The 22,479-nt window shown below is 46.0% G+C and overlaps 1 protein-coding gene across 1 annotated transcript in view; it reads right to left on the reverse strand.

Moving 5' to 3' along the window:
- AGPAT2 (1-acylglycerol-3-phosphate O-acyltransferase 2) overlaps positions 1 to 22,479 on the reverse strand; it is a 31,455-nt gene that overhangs the window by 3,356 nt on the left and 5,620 nt on the right. Inside the window, exons 2-5 of the mRNA XM_038745069.1 lie at positions 7,268 to 7,401; positions 5,261 to 5,436; positions 4,176 to 4,271; positions 1,048 to 1,120 (exon numbers count right to left, since the gene is read on the reverse strand). Of these exons, the coding sequence (XP_038600997.1) occupies positions 1,048 to 1,120; positions 4,176 to 4,271; positions 5,261 to 5,436; positions 7,268 to 7,401 (479 nt within the window). The remainder of the gene's footprint in view (positions 1 to 1,047; positions 1,121 to 4,175; positions 4,272 to 5,260; positions 5,437 to 7,267; positions 7,402 to 22,479) is intronic.

Below are 22,479 nucleotides of genomic sequence, written 5' to 3' on the forward strand. Positions count from 1 at the left end.
GCCCCCTGGGCTCTCAGCCTCATAACCTTCCAGAATGTCTTGTCCCCAGAAAGAGGAGAAAATCTCCGAAAATCTCCAGGCCAGCTGCCCACAGAGGCCCCAGTTGGTGAAGTCAGGGGCCTCCTGCCTTCTGCCAAAGGCAACTCAGAGCTCAAAACGTGGCCCTAACCAGAACCAAGGTCTGTCTCTCTCTCTCTTTGACTTTGGGTTGCCAACAATCCAATTAGCACAGCATGAGAGCTCTAGCTTTGTAGACCCCTAAATGGCATGGAAAAAGTAGGGGCCCTGGAGCTGGAGAGCACTTAAAAGTTTCTATTTGAGAAGCATCACGGCCTAGTCGAAAGACCATGGATCTGAGAATCAGAGGACCTGGGTTCTAATCCTCACTCTGCCACATACCTGCTGTGTGACCTTGGGCAGGTCACTTAACTTTTCTTTGCTTCATTCAGTTCCCTCATCTGCAAAATGGGGATTCAATACCTGTTCTCCCTTAATAACAATGATGGTATTTGTTAAGCACTTACTATGTGCAAAACACTGGGGAGGTTACAAGGTGATCAGGTTGTCCCACGGGGGGGACTCACAGTTTTAATCCCCATTTTCCAGATGAGGTAACTGAGGCACAGAGAAGTTAAGTGACTTGCCCAAAGTCACACAGCTAACAGTTGGTGGAGCCAGGATTTGAACCCATGACCTCTGACTCCAAAGCCCATGCTCTTTCCACTGCACCATGCTGCTTCTCCAATTCTAATTCTAATTCTGCTTCTCCCTTCTAATTAGACTCCGAGACCCCTGTGAGACCTGATAATCTTGTACCTTCCCAGCACTTAGAACAGTGCCACTCAGTAAGAGTTTAACAAATACCACAGTTATTACTATAAACTACCCCCAAGGGCAGTGGCTGGAACAGGGAATCCCAAGGGATGCAGCTGCTTGGGTCCTCATGCAGGTTTCCAAGGGCAAAAGTTGGCAAGGGCAGGAGGGCTGGACACACACACACAACAATACAACACAACCTCCTCCCCAACCCCTCAAACCACAAAGTACCTGATGTGAAAAGCTTTGTTTCTGGCCGGTAAAAGGATGTGAAAGATGAATACACCACAGGGATGACTGGAACCTTTTGGGTGGAGAGAATACAAATATCATTACAAAAATGAAGATTAATAAAGTCTCTGAGTCTCAGCCCTCCTCATCTCCCCTTACAGAACAAGTGAGAAGCCCTGTGGCCCTGTGGAAAGAGCATGGGCCTGGGAGTGTCAGTCAGTCAGAAGACCTGGGTTCTAAATTTTTGCCTGCTTTGTGACTTTGAACAAGTCATTTAACTTCTCTGGACCTTATTTTCCACAGCTGTCCTCCCTCCTACTTAGATTGAGAATCCCTTATGGGATAGGGACTGTGCCTGATCTACTTATCTCATATCTATGCCAGTGCTTAGTACACAGTAGATGCTTAATAGATACCACAATGATTAAGTCCTGATTCCTTGGGGTGTGTTTTCATATTTAGAGGAGATCGGGGTACCAAAGTCTACTCAGCATTGGGGATGGTCTATTGGGAGTTGCCTGGACAGATATTTTGATTCAGAATTGAAATGTCTGTGGGAGAGGAGGGGTTGGGCCCATTTTCCCATTCTCTCTTCTGCTCTCCTTCAGCTTTCCCACTCTTACTCCTGTCCTGTTCCCTTCCTCCCCTACTGGGAACGGTGCCACTGTGCCCAGCCCCCAGATAGCCGGCAAGAGAGAACATAGAGGCCACACTGGAACAAACTCAGCTCCACTGAACCTAGTAGAAAGAAAGAAGTGGAGGAGGAGGTGGCAAGAGACAAGATCTGAGCTGATGAGACAGTGGATGAGGGTGACTAGTACCAGTGAGTCACTGGAAACCTCCACAGAACCACCCACTGTCCCTTCCTCTGTCAAGTTCAGAGTCCTCTCAGGCCTCTCCCTCATCCCCATCCAAGTCCACTAGCTGAGAGGCAGCATGGCATACGTGGATAGAGGATGGGCCTGAGAGCCAAAAGGACCTGGGTTCTAATACTGGCTCTGCCACTTGTCTGCTGTGTGAACTTGAGAAAATCATATAACTTCTCTAGGCTCAGTTACCTTGTCTGTAAAAGGAGGATTAAGACTGCCTTCTGGTTAAGAGGCCACTTACATGCACCCCTTTAAAGGGGCTGAGCTTCCCAACAGGCTGGGGAGGTGGGGTGAAAAGATGAGGGGAAATGGCCCCTGGACAAATCAACCACCTCCAGCCTCTCAAATCCAAACCCAACACCACAAGAGGTGCTCCCTTTTCTCCAACCTAGAAGAATTTACCATGGAGTAATACATAGAGGTTTTTTAGGCTTTGTTTTGCTGGGACTGGAAACAGAGAGGGAATGCCCCATCAGGCAAGCAATAGTATTTACTCAGTGCTTACTCTGCGGAGCACTGTACGAAGTGCTTGGGAGCAACATCCTATGTAGCCACGACAAAGGAAACCAAACAGGGCTAGGGACAACTTTACCTGCCGAAGGTCATCGTAGGCAGGGAACGTGTCTACCAACTCTGTTATACTATAATAATAATAATAATAATGGCATTTATTAAGCGCTTACTATGTGCAATATACTGTTCTAAGTGCTGGGGAGGTTACAAGGTGGTCAGGTTGTCCCATGTGTGGCTCACAGTCTTAATCCCCATTTTACAGATGAGGGAACTGAGGCACAGAGAAGTTAAGTGACTTGCCCTAAGTCAGCTGACAATTGGCGGAGCTGGGATTTGAACCCATGACCTCTGACTCCAAAGCCCGGGCTCTTTTCCCCTGAGCCATGCTGCTTCTGCTACTATACTCTCCCAAGCTCTGCACACAGTAAGCGCTCAGTAAATACGATTGATTGATTTTTTTGGGGGTGTAAGCTCACTGTGGGCAAGGGAATGTGTCTAGCAAGTCTCTAATATAAAACTCTCCCAAGTGCTTAGTACGGTACTCTGTGCCCAGTAAACACTCAAATACCAATGATTGATGGCTCTCTTGCCTGGCCTGAGCAGAGGAACCAGGAGGGCAGATGCAGGATCCCTATTTTACACAGGTAAGAACACACTCAGTGGGGAACGGAGTCAGAGCCAGGACTGTGATTGTCCCAGTTCCCCTGCCTAAGCACTGCCAACTGCCAAAATTTTCAGGCAATAAACCCAGCCATATGGCTCCTCTGAAAGAGCCAGTGATTTCACAGGAAAACAAACCCACAAAGCTGAGGGAAGGGTGTGAATGTGAGTACAGGAAATCTCCAACCAAGAGCCTGTCTTTGATCCACTCCCTGGAGCATGGGATGGGGTTTTGGGGGGGGGGGGGGGGGGGGGGGGGAGAGAGAGTCATTCCCAGCAGCAGAGCTACCCTCCCCACAGGAAAGTGTCTGAAAAACCAATTGGGAAGACTTGTGGGGAGACCTGGGAAAGAACAATCCATTGCTGTCCCATGGTCCAATCACGGAATCATTGTGGTGACCCTTTCTGAACCCCAGGACCTGCTCTTCTGACTTTGGGTAGCTTGGCAGAGAGAGAAGTAGAACACAATAAGTGCTCAATAAATACCACTGATCAATTGACTGAATGCCTGGGGGTGGGAGGAGGTAGTCCCCAGGGCCACCTGCTATTATCTGGACAAACTTCCATGCCAGTCAGGAAGCTGCAGTAGAAGACAGTCTCACAGCTGACAGAGGGAGGATGACCCAACTTTATCGCTTCAGTCTAACACTTTACGTTATTCTGGGCTGAACTCCAACACAAGACATTTCAATGAAGCAATCAAACACTTCAAGGTTTTACTTGCAGGATACTATTGAGGCACTTGAGGGAAGTAAAATTGTATAAAAATACAATTTTCACCTCAGACACGGAGGATATGGCCAGAGTCTGAGGCCCAATTCCACAGTGTAGGACTGTGTGTGGGAGAGGGGGTTCTCTGTGAGAACCCATGGGTCCCACAGGGAAATCCCCTCCACCCATTGCTGCTTTCAAAACTAAAGAGGGTCACTCCATCCTGTTAGGAGGTGCCCAACCAGGAGCAGGCATTTCTTTCTTGACTGGACAGTCAGTTGGGCTGCCGCTAAGTCCCGCTCATGTCCTCCCTTCTTCCCCCTGCCAACACGAGCCTGACAAATTCCCTCTTCCCCACAGATGCTAGCCCCTCACCTTTGAGTGAATGGCCAGATGGAAGGCCCCTTTCTTGAAGGGCAACAAGTCTCCATTTCCATTCCGGGTTCCCTCGGGGTAAATCCACACCTTCAGCTATTGGCGAATCCAAGGAGAGGAAGAGAGAAGGAAAGAGATCAAGAAACTAAAGTTCTTTCTGCTACTGCACAATCTCGGCTGACATCCAGAACAAGTCTTTTCCCTAGAGCTAAGTCAAGCTTTCCAACAGAGGAGAGCCCATAGTCACATTCAGTTGGGGCCAGGCCCAAGATAAAACTGTCTGACAGTCAGGCTAGACCTGTGAACTAGTAGAGAGCAGACATGTTCTCTCACCTTGGGCTATTGTGACCACAGATATTCATCTGCCCCTGATATTAGACATCACATTACTCTAATAGTGCCCACCCTCAGTGACCAGTAAGACATGTGTGATCCACAGTTCCATCCTCTCAGTGCTCATGGGCGAACTCTTCTATTTTGCAGCCACAGCTGTGGCCAGCATGGTTTTTGAATGGTTCTTCTTTGCCTACCCTCTGGGTCCAGTGTTCCCAATGAGCGGCTAACAGTTCTGAATTTGCTTTTCTAGATTCATTAGGGACGATCATCAACAGAGTTGCTCTTGAGCTGAGCGACCAACATGTTGGGGATGTCTCCCTTACAAAGATTTGTATTTCACTGCCTGCAGGACCAGAGTTCAGGAAGTCCTTCCAGAAGAGAAAGGATGCATCAAACCATCCATGGGCTCTTGCCTGGACCTCCTGAGTCAGTCAATGGTGTTTATTGAATGTCTTCTCCCCGCTAGACTGTAAGCTTACTGTGGGCAGAGAACATCTCTACAAGCTGTTATACTGTACTCTCCCAAGCACTTAGTACAGTGCTCTGTACATAGTAAGTGCTCATTAAATAGGTTGATTGCGAATCTCTGTACTAAGTTCTCAGGAAAGGACAACAGAGTTAGTAGTCATGATGCCTCCCCTTAAAGAGCTTGCCATCTAGTATATAGCCTAGCACAGCAGTGCTAGGTCTCCCTCCCACCTGCATCCAATGGGTCCCGGCCTCTACCCGAGCAATGAGGTGGTACTCACATTCTCCTTCACCATGGTGTCGCCCACTTCCATTAGAGCGGACATGGCGGTGCTGGTCCGCTTCCTGTTGATGAAGATGACACCCCCGAGGTACATTATTAGGCCCACGGTGCCCATGTACATCAGCTCCTTCTTGGCTATCTGGATGCATCGATCTGGGAGAATCTCCATCAGGCCTGAATGCCAGAGGATAGGGGAGAGACAGGTGGAGTGAGCGAGTTCAGTACCCCTGGCAGCCTCCGCTCACTTTCCAATTCTTCCCACAGTCTATATGCCAGGGAGCAGTTCCAGGCTAATGGGGTATTTTTAGGTATCGGGATTAAGGGAAGCAGCCTGGCCTAATAGAAAGAGTGTGGGCCTGGGGGTCAGAGAACCTGGGTTAATCCCAGCTCTGCTACATACCTGTTGTGTGACCTTGGCAAGTCATTTCACTTCTCTGTGCCTCATTTCCCTCATCTAAAAAATGGGGATTCAAAATCTGTCCTCCCTCCTACTGTGAGTCCCACATGGGATCCGATTATCTTGCATCCATCCCCATGCTTAGAACAGTGTTTGGCACATAGGAAGCACTTAAATACCACAATTATTATTAAACCTGCCCATTTCACCTGGGAAGGGACAACAGCCTCCAAGATGTTTTGGAATCTAGATACCTGAAAATGTCTTCTCCAGTCTGAAAACTGGCATTGGCCCTTCCCCTCTGTTGCCCATTCCCTTTTCCCTCATCCTCTAGACTGTAAATGTGTTGTCGGCCGGGAATGTGTCTACCAACTGTGTCGTACTGTTCTCTCCCAGGAGCTTAGAACTGTGCTCTACACAACAAGTGCTCAATAAATACCACTGATAGATCTTAAGAGTGCTGGAATGGCTACTGTTCCTTGTGTCATTAGGCCAAGAGCACTTGTCCCTAAACACATTCACTCTTCCCCATCAAAACCCCTCCCTTATAAGAACCTGACAAAAGAGTTACAGAAAAAAGACTCGCTGAGCAATTCCCTTTAGACCTGTCTGACTGCTTTGGCTCTGGCACTTGGCTCATGTGCGGAACCGGTTTTCTTATCACTAAGGTGAAACTCAGTTCCAGCACAACTCAGGGCCACTCTAGTTTAAGAAACTGCCCTCTCTTCTCCTCCACTTGCCCATCAAATATTGGAGAGTCAACACCTGTTAGACCATGGACCAGAGAGGGGGTTGGCAGCTTATTTCAGCACTTGCCTGCTCCTAGCACAAGTAAATATGTCCAACAGGAACATGTGGGACAAATGAACAAAGCCCTACCAGCCCCACTCCACTCTAAAAAGTGGAAGTTTCTGCTTTGGGAATTAAGAAGCAGGTATGTGGTCATTATCCAATATTTCCATATTGCTGCACTCTGACAGGGAGTCAAAAATGCCTGAGAAGGAAGAAATGGATTCTGAATAGATCATTGATAATCCAGAGTTCCAACTGTGTTTATTTCAGGGGAGCAAACATTCTGGGAGGGGAAGGAAGACACCACAGGAAGCTGCGTGGACAAAATGTACCAGTAGATTCAAACAAACATTCAAAATAATTCATGGGCTTCCAGAGGGAAAATTAGGGATGTAAAGGGCAGAGTTAGGATGGTAGCTGGTACATCGCTAACCATGAGATTATCTGTGTGTCAAGGAGAGAAACTATTGCCACTATCACGGACTGACTTGTCCTGTGACCCAGTGATGGCACTGTGTCAATCTTCTTAAGCGTGCACATCTGCTCCTTTCAGTTTCCCCTTGGCAAACCAGTTTTTTTTTCCCCATCCCCCAACTATGAGTCAGTTCATGCTCTCTAAATCATGTGCAGCACTAGATGGCTTCGACAAGGTTCACCAGAAGGGACTGCTCAGTCCTTGAAGGAGAGTCAGCAGTTGTAGGGTTCAGGAGAGGACCACTTACACTGCAAGTCCGTTTACGAGCATCTTGCTGGCGGCCTCACTTCCCCACTCCCCTCCCGCCCTCACTTGGCTACACAGGGTGCCCAGCCACTTACCCATCATGTCCAAAATGCTCTGGTGGTTGGAGATGATGACGCAGGGTCCTTTCATCTCAAATTTCTCCAAGCCTTTCAGCTCAAACTTCAGGCCATAGATATACTTGAAGGTCTGGACAAACCTCTTGATGATACTATGTGAGATAAGAGAATGCATGGATTTAGTTCTCCTGTTCAGCTCGGAAGCCCATTCGCAGGTGGCCAAACACAAATAAGATTCTCTTCCTAGGTCTGGGCAGCAAAGCAAGACAAGTAGAAGGCAGATTTCAGGACAAAGCAGGAAAGGAGAAAGGGGAAGCAGCGTGGCCTAGTGGAAAAAATCCAGGCCTGGAAGTCAGAGGATCTGGGTTCTAATCCCAGTTCTTCTACTTGTTTGTAGTGTGACCTTGGGCAAGTCACTTCACTTCTCAGTGCTTCAGTTTCCTCAAATATAAAACGAGGATTCAATACCTGTCCCCCACTCCTATTTAAGATTGAGAGCCTCATGCAGGGACTTGCGTCTGACCTGATTAACTTGAATCTACACTAGGGCTTAGAACGAAACTTGACACATAGTAAGCTCTAAACAAATACCATTTAAAAAAAAGGTGGGGGGGGGCACTCATCAGAAAGTGTAAATAATTCCCTCAGTCACCCCTAGCCCCTCCAACAGAGTAGAGAGCCCTCAGCTCTTGGATAGGTGTGGTAACAAGGAAGTGACTGAACCCCCAGACTGAGCCCCCTTTTTCCTCTCCTCCCCATCCTCCCTGCCTCCCCTCCTTCACCTCCCCATAGCACCTGTATATGTTTGTACAGATTTATTAATTTATTTTACTTGTACATATTTACTATTCTATTTATTTTGTTAATGTGCATCGAGCTTTAATTCTATTTGTTCTGACGGCTTGACACCTGTCCACATGTTTTGTTTTGTTGTCTGTCACCCCCTTCTAGACTGTGAGCCCATTGTTGGGTAGGGACCATCTCTATATGTTGCCGACTTGTACTTCCCAAGCGCTTAGCACAGTGCTCTGCACACAGTAAGCACTCAATAAATATGATTTATGTTTTGTTTTGTAGTCTGTCTACCCCTTCTAGACTGCGAGCCCCTTGTTGGGTAGGGACCGTCTCTGTATGTCGCCAATTTGTATTTCCCAAGCGCTTAGTATAGTGCTCAGCACACAGTAAGCGCTCAATAAATATGATTGAATGAATGAATGATTGATTGACTGAATGAAGTGACTGAATAGCATTTGACACTTCGGATGAAGTCAGGCAACCACAGACTGAGGACTCCTCTGATGGAGACGGGAGACTAGCTTCACCTCCAAAAGTCTGCTTTAACTCCCGTGCCAGGGAAGGAAGGAAAAATAAGCCAACCTGTCTGGTTTCCTCTCTGGTTCTGGGCTCTAAATGCAAAAAGAGGCGGTTGAGTGCTTTCCCATTATCAGATCGGAATGTTGGTCAGAGTGGGTGCAGCGTGTTAACTGCTCCAAGGTTCATGTAGTGTTCAAGGCCGATTTTCTCCCTGCTCCCAAAGTGAACTGGCACCTCTGATTCCACTTCCCCTACCAGAAGCCTGAGCCTTTATTGTATCAGAGGGAAAAAACTGAAATTTGTATTTGTTTTGACTATCACTGAAGAGATAGCAGCTGTAGCACCTTTCCTCATCTCCCACTCCTTTCTGTGTCATCCTGACTTGTTCCCTTTGCTCTTCCCCTCTCCCAGCCCCGCAGGACTTATGTACATGGCTCAGTGGAAAAGGTCCGGGCTTTGGAGTTGGAGGTCATGGGTTCAAATCCTGGCTCCGCCAATTGTCAGCTGTGTGACTTTGGGCAAGTCACTTAACTTCTCTGTGCCTCAGTTACCTCATCTGGAAAATGGGAATTAAGACTGTGAGCCCCCCATGGGACAACCTGATCACCTTGTAACCTCCCCAACATTTAGAACAGTGCTTTGCACATAGTAAGCACTTAATAAATGCCATCATTATTATTATTACTTTTATTTATTTGTATTCACATCCATTTCCCTCCCTCTAGACTGAAAGGTCACTGGGCACATAGTAAGCCCTTAACAAATAACATTATTATATTATACTCTCCCGAGTGCTTAGTACTGTACTCTGCACACAGTAAGCACTCAATACATACGATTGATTGAATGAATGTATGAATAGCGGGAAATTGGAAGGAACATAACAGCTTGGAACAATCAGCAGGATTTCACATATCTGGGATGAAACCAGGCAGGAATGAGATTCATGGCCAACCAAAACTGGTGCCTGTTGTTACCTTAAATAGCATTAGAAAGGTACTGGTCTGAAAGCAGCAATCTGCTGGAAATTTAAGGGCTGAAGAAAAAATAAGTCTCAAATCGAGACACCTAAGGTTGTAAGGAGGTCAGTATAATCCTTATTTGGAAGCTTCTAATCTGAGCCACTCATCAGGTAGGAGAAGGTGATGGCCTGGGAGAGAGAACACCACTTGGCAGTACATGTTTGGTCAATTCCACTAGATTTTAAGATTACTGTTGGAAGACCCAATCCCTGCTCTCTAGATTTTTTTCTCCCAAATCCAGTGTTCTGCCAGCAATAAGCACTCAGTAAATAACCCTGATGGACTGATTGAATTCAAGACATGCTGCCAAGCCCTAGGGGTTCAGTCTGCCCAAAGAGAATTCCAATTCAATTCTACATCACTTGGTTTAGCACAGGGACTTGGTTTACCCCAGTGCTTGACACACAGTAAGCGATAAACAAATACCACTCTTATGATAATTTTCCAAACAAAGGGACAGAAGTCTAGATTCTTGACTGAGATCCCAGTGACATGAGGCCTCCTCCCTTCCCTAATGAGTCCTTAAAGAAGCTGATTAAAGATTCAGATAAGCAACTTGGGCTTAGAATGGGTTTATTATTCTGTCCTTAAGGGAGAACTGAACAATTGCTCCCCTTCACAGTTGACTTCCCTCCCACCATCTCCTGCCCCATTCTGGAACAGACACAAGTCAGGTAGAAGAATAGCACCAAACATCATTGACCAGCCTGTCAATCCAACTCAGAGCAGCAGCGTGGAGCAGCATGGCTCTGTGGAAAGAGCACGGGCTTTGAAGTCAGAGGTCATGGGTTCAAATCCTGGCTCTGCAATTGTCAGTTGTGACTTTGGGCAAGTCACTTAACTTCTCTGTGCCTCAGTTACCTCATCTGTAAAATGGGGGTTAAGACCGTGAGCCCCACGGGGGACAACCTGATCATCTTGTAACCTCCCCAGCACTTAGAACAGTGCTTTGCACATAGTTTGCACTTAATAAATGCCATTATTAATTAATTAGTGCACAAAAAGCATGGGCCTGAGAGTCAAAGGACCTGGATTCTAATGCCAACTCCATCACTTGTCTGCTATGTGACCTTGGACACACACTTGACTTCTCTGGGCCTCAATAACCTCATCTGTAAAATGGGGATTAAGACAGTCTTAATGAGCTCTATCTGGGACAGGGACAGTGTCCAACCCAATTATCTTGTATCTCCCCCAGCACTTAGAGTAGTGCATGGCACATAGTAAGCACTTAAATACCATAATAATTATTACTATTACTACTTGATATTCACCCTCAGCATTTATGAACATATCCATAATTTATTTTAATATATGCCTTCCTCTCTAGACTAAGTGCCTACTGGGCAGGCAACATGTCTACCAACTCTGTAGTATTCTCCCAAGCACTTGGTACAGTGTTCTGCAAACAGGAAGCACTCAAATACCATTGATTGATTGCTTCAGTTCCAACATTCATTCAATCATATTTATTGAGTGCTTACTGTGTGCAGAGCACTGTACTAAGCACTTGGGAAGTACAAGTTGGCAACATATAGAAACCGTCCCTACCCAACAGCAGGCTCACAGTCTAGAAGGGGGAGACAGACAACAAAACATATTAACAGAATAAAATAAATAGAATAAATGTGTACAAATAGAGTAATAAATACAAACATATATACATATATACAGGTGCTGTGGGGGAGGGAAAGGAGGTAAGGCAGGGGGATGGGGAGGGGGAGGAGGGGGAGAGGAAGGAGGGGGCTCAGTCTGGGAAGGCCTCCTGGAGGAGGTGAGCTCTCAGTAGGGCTATGAAGGAACAACATTCCAGGATGAAGGAAAAGCTTGATAAAAAGCCTTTTTCTTGTTGTTGTTTTTCCAACGGTATTTGTAAAGCACTTGCTATGTGCCAGGTACATTACTAAGCGCTGGGGTAGGTACAGTCTAATCAGATTGGGCACAGTCTATGTCCCACATGGGCTCATAGCCTCAATCCTCATTTTCAGATGAGGTAATTTAGGCACAGAGAAGTGAGGTGACTTGCCCAAGGTCACATAGCAGATATGTGGTGGAGCTGGGTTTAAAACCTAGGTTCTCTGACTCTCAAGTCCATGCTTTTTCCCCCTATTCATTCAATCATATTTATTGAGCGCTTACTGTGTGCTGAGCACTCTACTAAGAGCTTGGAAAGTACAATTCAGCAATGAAGAGAGAAAATCTCTGCCCTCACCGGGCTTACAGCCTAGAAGCGGGGAGACAATCATCAAAACAAGTAAACAGGCATCAATATAAATACAATTATAGATATGTACATATATGCACAAATGCCGTGGGGGAAGGTGGGTAGAGCAAAGGGAACAAGTCAGGCAAGACGGAGGGGAAGTTGAGGGAAAGGGGGAAGGCTTCTTGGAGGAGGTGAGCCTTCAGTAGGGCTTTGAAGGGGGGTGGGGAAGGGTGATTGTAGATTGTTGGATTGACAGACTGATTGGTCAATGATGTTGGTCCAGTATAGTTCCAAGTGCATAGGTGATGCAGAAGGGACAGTGACTAGGAGAAATGAGAATGGGAGCCCCATGTGGGACAGGGACTATGTCCAACTTGATTTGCTTGTATCCAACCCAGCACTTAGTAAAGTGCCTGGCACATAGTAAGCGGTTAACAGATCCCACAGTTATTAAATTAGGGCTTATTTGGAAAAAGGCTTCTGGGAGATGTGATTTTAATATGGCTTTGAGGAAAGAGTGGTAATCTGTCATATATGAAGTGGGAGGGAATTCCAGATCAGAGGGAGGATTTGGGTGGTGAAATAAATGAGCTCAAGGTAAAGTGAGAAGGTTAGCATGGGGGGAGCGAAGCATGAGAACTGGATGTAGTAGAAAAACCATCTAAGATTGGACAGTACTTTAAAGCCAATGGTGAGGAGCTTCTGTTTGATGCAGAGGTGTATCGGCAACCACTGAAGGGTTTTGAGGAGTGGGGAAATGCGAGCTGAATGCTTTTTGTTTAGAAAAATGGCCACAGAGTGAAGGATGGACTGGAATGGGGAGAGACAGGAGCCAGGGAGGTTAGCAAGGAGGCATATGCAGTAGTCAGGGTAGGATACAATAAGTGCTTGTAACAACATAGCAGTTTGGATGGAGAGTAAAGAGCAGGTTTTAATGATGTAAAGATGGAACCAACTGGATTTTGTGACAGACTGAACATGTGGGTTGGATGAGATGAAATCTAGGATAATGCCAACATTATGGGTTTGTGTAGGAAGATGAGTAGTTCTGTTTTGGACTTGTTAAGTTTGTGGTGTCAGCAGGACATCAAAGTAGGATATCCTGAAGGTAGGAGGTAATGTGAGACTCTGGAGAAAGACGTCAGGGTTAGAGAGGAGAATTGAGAATCATATGTGTAGTGTTAGTTGTTGAAGCAATAGAAGTGTTGACTAGAGTAGTGCAGAAGAATAAAGAAGCAGCGTGGCTCAGTGGAAACAGCCCGGGCTTTGGAGTCAGTGGTCATGAATTCAAATCCTGGCTCCACCAGTTGTCAGCTGTGTGACTTTTTGGGCAAGTCACTTAACTTCTCTGGGCCTCAGTACCTCATCTGTAAAATGGGGATGAAGACTGCCAGCCCCTCCATGACACAACCTGATCACCTTGTATCCCCCACAGTGATTAGAACAATGCTTTGCACATAGTAAGTGTTTAATCAATGCCATTATTATTAAGTGAATGAGTTCTCCAAGGAAGTGGGTGTAGATGGAGGGTAAAAGGGGACCCAGACTGAGCCTCGAGGAAGCCTCATGGTTAGAGTGTAGGCAGTAGTGGAGGAGTCTGCGAAGGAGAAGCCAAAGGGTTAGGAGAACCAGGAGAGGATAGTGTCAGCGAAGCAAAGGTTAAATACAGTTTTAAGGAGATGGTACAGTGTCAAAGGGAGCTGAGAGGTCAAGGAGATTTAAGAGGGAGTAGAGGCTGTTGAATATGGCAAGGAGGTTGTCATCGGTGACCTTAGAGAGGGCAGTTTTCATGGAGTGAAAGGGGTGGAAGCCAGATTGGAGAAGGTCAAGGTGAGAAAGTGAAGGCAGCAGGCATAGACAACCTGCTCAGGGAGTTTGGAGAGGAATAGTAGGAGGGAGGGAGATGGGGTAATAATTGGAGGAGGCTAGTGGGCCAAGGGAGGGTTTTTTGTTTTTTGGTTTTTTTTTTTACAATAAGGGAAAAATCAGCATAGTTGAAAGCAGTGGGGAACAAACCATTGGAAAGTGAGCAGTTGAAGATGGCACTCGGGAGAGGGCAAGTATTTTGATGAGGCTTGAAGGGCTGGGGACAGAAGCACAGGTGGAAAGGGTAGATTTTGAGGGGAGGTGGACAAACAACTTTCACCTGAGATACTGCTAGGAGAGTCAAAGAAGGGGCAAGCAGAGAGAGGGACTGAAGAAGAACAGGGGAGATTTTAGGGAACTCAGACCCGATGGTTTCAATTTTACCAATAAAATATGTGGCCAGGTAAATTAGAGACAAGAGATGGAGCAGAAGGGCAGAGGGAGAGGGGGTTTTGGGTGGGCATGGGCATCAATAAAGGTGGAGAAACAATGTTGCCAGGCAGAGGAGAGGGTGGAGTTGAAGCAGGTGAAAATGAATGAGATGGATGAGGTCAGCCCAACGTCTGTCTGGATTTCTGCCAGCAGTACTCTGTAACTCTCACACAGGAACAGAGGAGACAGACTGTGGAGGTGATCCAGGGCTGCAGATTAAGAGAATGAGATTGGCACAGGGCGGGGAGAGAGGAAGTTGAGTTCAGTGGCTAGAGCAGTGTTGAGGGTAACAAGAGAAGGTAGTTTAGGTAGAGAACAGGTGGGGCATAATGACTGCAGAAACATTTCTAGACCTTAAGAAAAAAAAAAATATATACCTAAAGATAAATGAACTTGAGAGTCCAAAAAGCTAAATGAAAGACTGAGTTCATTGCTGCTCTAATTCCACATCCCTTGAGTCTGCAAAAGTTTAATAACCTTCACTCCAGGCACAGAGAGACTTTGAGAGGGTCCCTAGCATCTAAAAGTGAGTGGGTTCCATCTGTCTCCTAGCAGACATTTTTTTTTAAAGCAAGAAAGAGAAAGAGAGAACACACTCCCCACATTGCTCTCAGGCAAGGAAGAATCAGCTTCTTCCCCAATTTGAACCTCTGCATCTCTAGTCACCCAAAAACCCAGACGTCAGAAGAAGCTGCTGTGACAAGCTCAGCAGACAGGTTGTTGGATTTTCAGTTGTTAAACAGTGAACGCGTGGGCCTTGAAAACCTTATTTTAAGCAAAGCTCTCATACTGCCAACATGAGCCATGTGAAGCCCTAACACCAAGTTCAATCCTTTCACCAGAAGTTTTTGTTTTGTTTTTTTAAAAGAGGCACACAGACCAGCACCAAAACCTCAAAAGTTTTCACGAGACTGTACATGAGGCCACCCTGAACCTGGTAAAGCTGAGGGAAAGACCTGATGAGATTTCTCCTTCCTACTTAGAATAATAATAATAATAATAGCACTTAAGTGCTTACTATGTACAAAGCACTGTTCTAAGCTCTGGGGGGTATACAAGGTGATCAGGTTGTCCCACGTGGGGCTCACAGTCAAACTCCATTTTACAGATGAGGGAACTGAGGCTCAGAGAAGTTAAGTGACTTGCCCAAGGTCACACAGCTGACATGTGGGGGAGCCAGGATTTGAAACCATGACCTCTGACTCCAAACCCTGGGCTCTTTCCACTGAGCCTCACTGCCCCATGTAGCACCTATGTGCTTGGCACATAGTAATTGCTCAAAAAATATCACTTATTATTATTATATTATGAGATTACCCAATCATATTCAGGACCTGATACCATCCCTGCCCAAGCCAGGGAGTAGAGGTTTCCATTTGAGAGACACTAAGCCCCAGAGAGTGGGTTGAAGCTTGGTGTTTCTGCAATAGTCAGGGCCTGGATCATTCTGAGGCAAAAATATTCCCCAGGCTCCAGAGGCAGTGGAGGAAAGGTATTTGGGCTGCAGTACAGGCTTGGGAGCCAGAGGTCATAAATTCTAATCCCGATGCTGCCAATGATCAGCTGAGTGACTTTGGGCAAGTCACTTAACTTCTCTGTGCCTCAGTTACTTCAGCTGTAAAATGGCGATAAAGACTGTGAGCCCCATGTGGGACAGCCTGATCACCTTGTATTCCCCTTCCAGTGCTCAGAACAGTGCTTTGCACATAGTAAGTGCTTAACAAATGCCATCATCATCATTATTATTATTATTATTATTCAGAGTTGACCAAATTAATGCCAGAGTCAGCGTGGTCCCATCACAGACCCTCAAGCCAAATGTGGCTTGTAAGATCACCCAAGGTGCCGGTGACCTCCCTCCCTCCTGCCTCTGATGCCCCCAAACCCCAGACCAATTTAAAACAGTGCCAGGAGTTGGGTATGCCCTTCTCTGGGCCCTCACTCCCACCCCTCCCTACGCAGAAAGAATAAGAAGTGGGGAGAGATGCTTTTAGCAGGGCCTTTTAAAGTCAGTCTAGGTGCCAGGAGCTAGGCATCAGGGCTGGGACAGGAGACTGACAGGACTCCGGAGACTCAAAGTCCTCAGGAAGGCAGGCTGTCCTCTCCCCACAAGGCAGTAAAAAGTGGGAGGCCCAGACTGGTCATGAGTCAGAAGTTCAGACTGGGATGGCCTGGCCCTGGGGGCCAATCATCTCCGAGTCAGCTTCTGTTGCTCATCTGAGCAGGGAGTGACCTAACAGCCCCAGTGGTTAACTCTGTCACACTCTGTGTGTATGTGTGTGTGCACAAGCAGTGTGTGCTCACACAAACGGGGAGTGCGGGAGGAGGGAGTAGTGACACTCCAGAGCTTCCTACACGAATTGGAATGACAGCAGCTTGGGAGAGCGGACAGGGTTTCTTGACAGGCCACGTTCACCACAGAACATACTTACTGATCTTGTGTCACTGTACTAGGCCACCTGGCCTCTGTTGGTATTTGACCATCAGAGATGGGCAAACCAAAAGCCCAAGTCATAGAAGACAGCGAAGTTGCATGGCCTAGTGGAAAGAGTACAGGCCTGGGGATCAAGAGACCTCGGTTCATTCATTCATTCAACGGTATTTATTGAGGATTTACTCTGCACAGAGCACTGTACTAAGCTCTTGGGAGAGTACAACAATAAACAGAGGTGGGGAAGCAGACTTCCATACAAATAAATAAATTACAGATATGTACATTAAGTGCTGTGGGGTTGGGAGAGGGGAAGAACAGAGGGAACAAGTCAGGGCATGGGAGAAGAGGAACGGAGGGGCTTAGTCTGGGAAGACCTCTTGGAGGAGATGCACCCTCAATTAGGCTTTGAAGAGGGGGAGAGTAACTGTCTGTTGGATTTGAGGAAGGAGGGCATTCCAGGATGTGTGCTGGGGCGTACAGCAGGATAGGTGAGATTGAGGCACAATGAGAAGGTTAGCATTAGAAGAGCGAAGTGTGCGGGCTGGGTTGTAGAAGGAGAGTACCTGGCTGCCGTACCTGCCTGCCGTGTGATCTTGGGCAAGTCACAACTTCTGTGCTTAAATTTCTTCATCCGTAAAATGGCAATTCAATACCTGTTCTTCCTCCCGATTAGACTGTGAGCACTATGTGGAACAGGAATCGTGTCTGACCTGATCATCCTGTAGCTACCCCGGAGCTTCATTTAATGCTTCGTGCAAGTAAGCACTTCAGTACCACAGTTCTTTTTATAGAACCAATTGGATGTGTATGAACAAGTTCGTTGCATTTGGGGAGTTAAAAAAAAATATCCCCCTTGTCTGTTTTGGGTGTGAGGTTAGAGCCGTGTCTCTCTGTCAATTATGGGCAATGCCTTTTCCAACCGCACTGGAATACATTGAGCCTCTCAGTACTGTGGCAGGCCACGACAGGCTGAATACTTTTGCCTTCAAAACATGGCCTGTACTTTCAAATCTCAGGAGAGGAAATGGAAAAAATAAAAATAAAAGAGGGGGCAGAGACGGAGACTAGGTGATCGCTATTAATCCCACACCAAGCATTCATAAGTAAAACCAGTTAGTCTCCCTCATCCTGATTTTCATTTTGTCGTAGACTGAATGGCTATCAAAGCCAACATTCAGGCCCCTGATTCAAGGTTGAGTTTTTTCTCTCACCAAAGGCCACCTTGATTTTCATTTTGTCGTAGACTGAATGGCTATCAAAGCCAACATTCAGGCCACTGATTCAAGGTTGAGTTTTTTCTCTCGCCAAAGGCCACCCTGACCGCCAGGCTAATCATACAGGACATGAACCTTGTCCAGATTGCAACTTCAGGTTTTATGTACCCAGGCAGTGGGCTTGACGTCACTAACCCCAACCTTTCAGGGCAACCTGAAACCTGATACCAAGGAATTAAATCCGGGTTTGAGAACAGCATGGTCTTTTTGTGGCCATGGACACTGAAATGGCATGATGAGCAACTATCTTTCTAAGCAATTGAGATAAACGATTTAAACCGGAAAGCCTCCAGGAAGCAGCGTGGCTCAGTGGAAAGAGCATGGGCTTTGGAGTCAGAGGTCATGGGTTCAAATCCCAGCTCTGCCAATTGTCAGCTGTGTGACTTTGGGCAAGTCACTTAACTTCTCTGTGCCTCAGTTACCTCATCTGTAAAATGGGGATTAAGACTATCCCCCCGGTGGGGCAACCTGATCACCTTGTAACCTCCCCAGCGCTTTGAACAGTGCTTTGCACATAGTAAGTACTTAATAAATGCCATTATTATTATTATTATTATTATAGTTTTAGGCTGGTCATCATTAGAAAATTAGTCTAAGGTAACAATAATAATTTTAAGTGCTTATTTGGATCAAGCACTGAGCTAAGTTCCACAGTAGATACAAGATAATTAGGTCAGACACAATCCATATAGTAATAATAATGGTAATTGTTAAGCACTTTCTATGTGCCACGCACTGTTCTAAGCACTGGGGGAGAAAGTAATCCGGTTGTCCCACATGGGGCTCACAGTCTTATCCCAAGCAGGGATCACCTTCTAAATGAGAAAGATATTCAAGTCTCCATATTACAGATGAGAAACTGAGGTACTGAAGAATTCTGACTTGCCCAAGGTCACAAATCAGAGAAGCAATTGGAGCTGGAAGTACAACCCAGGTCTTCTTACTTCCAGCCCCATGCCCTTTCCACTAGGCCACAAGCCTAACGAATTTTTTTTAGAGTTCAAATTACCTGGATATTTTCAGTCAAAGAATTTTTTCTTGGCCCAGTATTATTTGGATATATGGGGCCAGAAGTATTTTTAGGTTTGAATTAACCAAGTGATTTTTTAAATAGAGGCTAGGTTCTATCTCCAGCACTGTACAGTAAACACTGTCTGCCAGAGGTGGGTGAGTCCAGAGGTTGAGTAGCCTATAAGCAAAGCATGCTCTCTGGGTTACTGGGGAAGAGGTCTTGTTCCTCCCCATTGCTCAGTCAAGTTCGTGATTTTTCTGCCAAAAATAAAAGAATATCAAATAACAGCTACTATGAAGGAGTGTGCCAAAATTCAGCATAAAATAGTTCCCAACAGGGTTGTCATCTCTTCGCTTATCCTACCCAGCTAAGCTCTTGTGCCAAACTACCCGAGCTGGTGTGGAGCTTTCTAAACCATATTCATTCATTCAATTGCATTTATGAGCGCTTACTTTGTGCGGATCATGATATTAAGTGCTTGGGAGAGTACAGCACAACAACAGACATTCCCTGCCCACAACGATCTTACAGTAAGAGGTGTGCAGAGGCTGTTGGGAAGAGGGGCAACTGGGAAGATGGCAGAGAGACTTTAAATGCCTTGGCCCATCCTTAGCCCTCCCTCTGTTCTGCTATGGGCCAAGGTCACACAGCTTACAAGTGGTGGAGCCAGGATTAGAACCCAAGGTCATCTGACTTCCAACCCCATGCTCTTTCCAGTAGGCCACAGCGCTTCTCTGAAGAACTCTGCCTCCCCATTGGGGAATCAAACCCCACTCTTCCTTGTGACAGGAACATGTCCCATGCTCCTGCTGTAGTTCTCCCAAGTGCTTGGTACAATGCATCACACCCAGTGGGTACGCAAATACAATTACTACATCTTCACCTACACTTCCCAGCCACGGTGGGAGCACTGATTGTATTTCTGACAGAGTGACAAGGGTACCCACATTCTATGATCTTTGCCCAACAAGGAACATTTCCCTGGGAATAATCCAAGCTGACCTTTCACATGCTGAATCTGAGACGTGGAAATATACACAGTATTGTTTGTTTTAAAAATTTTAGCATAAGTGGTTTTTTTTGTGGTATTTGTTAAGTGCTAATTACATGCCAGGCACTATACTAAGAGTTGGGGTAGTTATAAGCTAATCAAATTAGACACAGTCCATGTCTCACATGGGGTGATAGTATCAGTGGATGAGGTTACTAAGGCACGGAGAGGTTAAGTGACTTGCCCAAGGTCACACAACAGATAAGTGGCAAAGCCGAGAATAGAACCCAGGTCCTCTCTGTCCAGAACACAGTATGTGCTCAATAAAGATGACTGACTGACTTCTGATTCCCAGGCCCATGTTTTATTCACTAGGCCACACTGCTTCTCATCAGTGTTCATTATCCTTGCTAAGAAGTTCCGGCATGGAAAGCTGGAGAAAATGCTCGACCTGGACATGAGAGGGATCAGTGTCCCCATCCAATCACCTAAACATTTCTGGAAAAATTCACTAAAAGGCATTCTCTGCCAGAAGCACTCCAGCAGTAAGTAACTGATAGTGATCCCCTAGGCAGAACGGCCAAACAAAGCCCGGTTGGGCAGGTGAGCAAACAGGAATCGGTGTCCCAGACACTTGAATATTTATAAGCTTCTCCAGTGCTCATGTAGGTCACCTGCCACAGTTTAAATGGAACAGCACTTTTGAAGTGCAGAGCTGGATTAATCACTAACCCCTTACTGAAAGTCCCAGAGCTTCTTGTAGGCTGACAGTCTAGCTCATTGAGGAGGGAAGAGTAATTAAATGAGTTCTCTAAGTGCCAGATGAGTATCTGAGAAGTGGGGAGGGAGGGAATCAAATGCCACCACCCACTCTGGCCTAAAGAATTCAAAAGCACCACCTTGAATCATCTTGCCTTCCAGAAGGAGGCTGGGGCGGCCTGAAGGTATCAGCCAATTGCTCTTCATATAAGACACTTCCCTTTAAAGTACACAACTCAGAGACAAGAGCAATGACTGAGTATATATATTAGTTTCCATTCTGGATGCATCTTCTTTACAAAGAGCAACTCACTGGTGAAGGCAGGGAAACAGAAGGTGGTTATATTATCCTAAGTTTTCTTTCCTTGTGTCTACCAATTCTGATATATTTTTTTCTCCCCAGCATTTAGTACAATGTTCTACACACAGTAAGCACTCAATAAATAAGATTGTGTTGTGTTAATTGCCAGTTCTCACCCTCTTTCTCTCATTTATATCATGAGCATCTTGAGAGCTAAGGAGCAAGTCTAGATTTTTGTTCCTGTATCTTTCTTCTGCCTGCAGCCCCAAGTTTAAGGCTGCTTTTGATCCAGTGAGAGGAGATCTGTTCTGGGAATCAGGAGAACTGGATTTCCATCCCAGTTCTGTCTGAAGACGTTCTGCCACCTGGGGTGAAGGTTTTGGACCGAATAACCAGTTTGGGTGGTCCATGAAGTGGGCAGGCCTGGCAAGCATCCTGAAAGGTAGCTGGTTAATGTGGGTGGCAAATATTAATCATGGTGGATCATGGTACTACTGCTTAACACTGACACTTTTCACATAGCCTCTTGCCCACTTTGGCCATGAATGAGTCTTCCATGAGGAATAAATTATACATATTTAATAATAATAACAATAATGGCATTTATTAAGCGCTATGTGCAAAACACTGTTCTAAGCACTGGGGAGGTTACAAGGTGATCAGGTTGTTCCCCAGGGGGCTCACAGTCTTAATCACCATTTTACAGATGAGGTAACTGAGGCCCAGAGAAGTTAAGTGACTTGCCCAAAGTCATGCAGCTGACAATTGTCAGAGCCAGGACTTGAACCCCTGACCTCTGACTCCAAAGCCCAGGCTCTTTCCATTATACATATACACACACTTCACCATGTACAGCCCCCCTACCCTCCTACTTGAACACATACTCAAATTCATTTACACTCCACCTTAGTACTCTTGTATACTTATTTTGATCACTCTAGCTGAAGGCGTTTGTCTTTCCTGTTAGAGGGTAAGCTCCTGTGGGCAGAGAATGCATCACTCGGAAATCATCATGGCCTAGTGATAGAGCACGGGCCTGGGAATCAGAAGGACCTGGATTCTAATCCCCACTCTGCTATTCATCCCTTATGTGATCTTGGGCTAGTTATTTCATTGCTCTGTGTCTCAGTTACCTCATCTGTAAAATGGGGATTAGGACCATGGGTCCAATGTGGGACAGGGACTGTGTCCAACCTCATTTGCTTGTATCTACCCCAGTGCTTAGTACACTGTCTGGCTCACTAAGTGCTTAAACACCACAATTATTATTATTATTATCACTTGTTTATTCTGTGCATATAGTACATCATTGATGATTCTGAAGTTCTCTGCTTCACAAGCAATCCCTCAGCCTCCACCAATAGACCAAGGACCAATGCATCTGACTTTCCCCATTTGCTAGAAAGCCGTAAACTAAGTCAGAGCTCATTGTTTTAGAAAATACAGCTGGGTGATCAATGGTATTTACTGAGCGCTTACTAGGTGCAGAACACTGTACTCAGTGCTTGGGAGAGTATAATACAAAAAAATTAGCAGGCGCGTTCCCTGCTCCCAATGAGCTTACAGTCTAGAAGGGGTGACAGGCATTAATAAAAATGAGTGATTTCTAATATATATTT

The sequence above is a fragment of the Tachyglossus aculeatus genome, chromosome 4, assembly GCF_015852505.1.
Source record: "Tachyglossus aculeatus isolate mTacAcu1 chromosome 4, mTacAcu1.pri, whole genome shotgun sequence".
Taxonomy (NCBI): domain Eukaryota; kingdom Metazoa; phylum Chordata; class Mammalia; order Monotremata; family Tachyglossidae; genus Tachyglossus; species Tachyglossus aculeatus.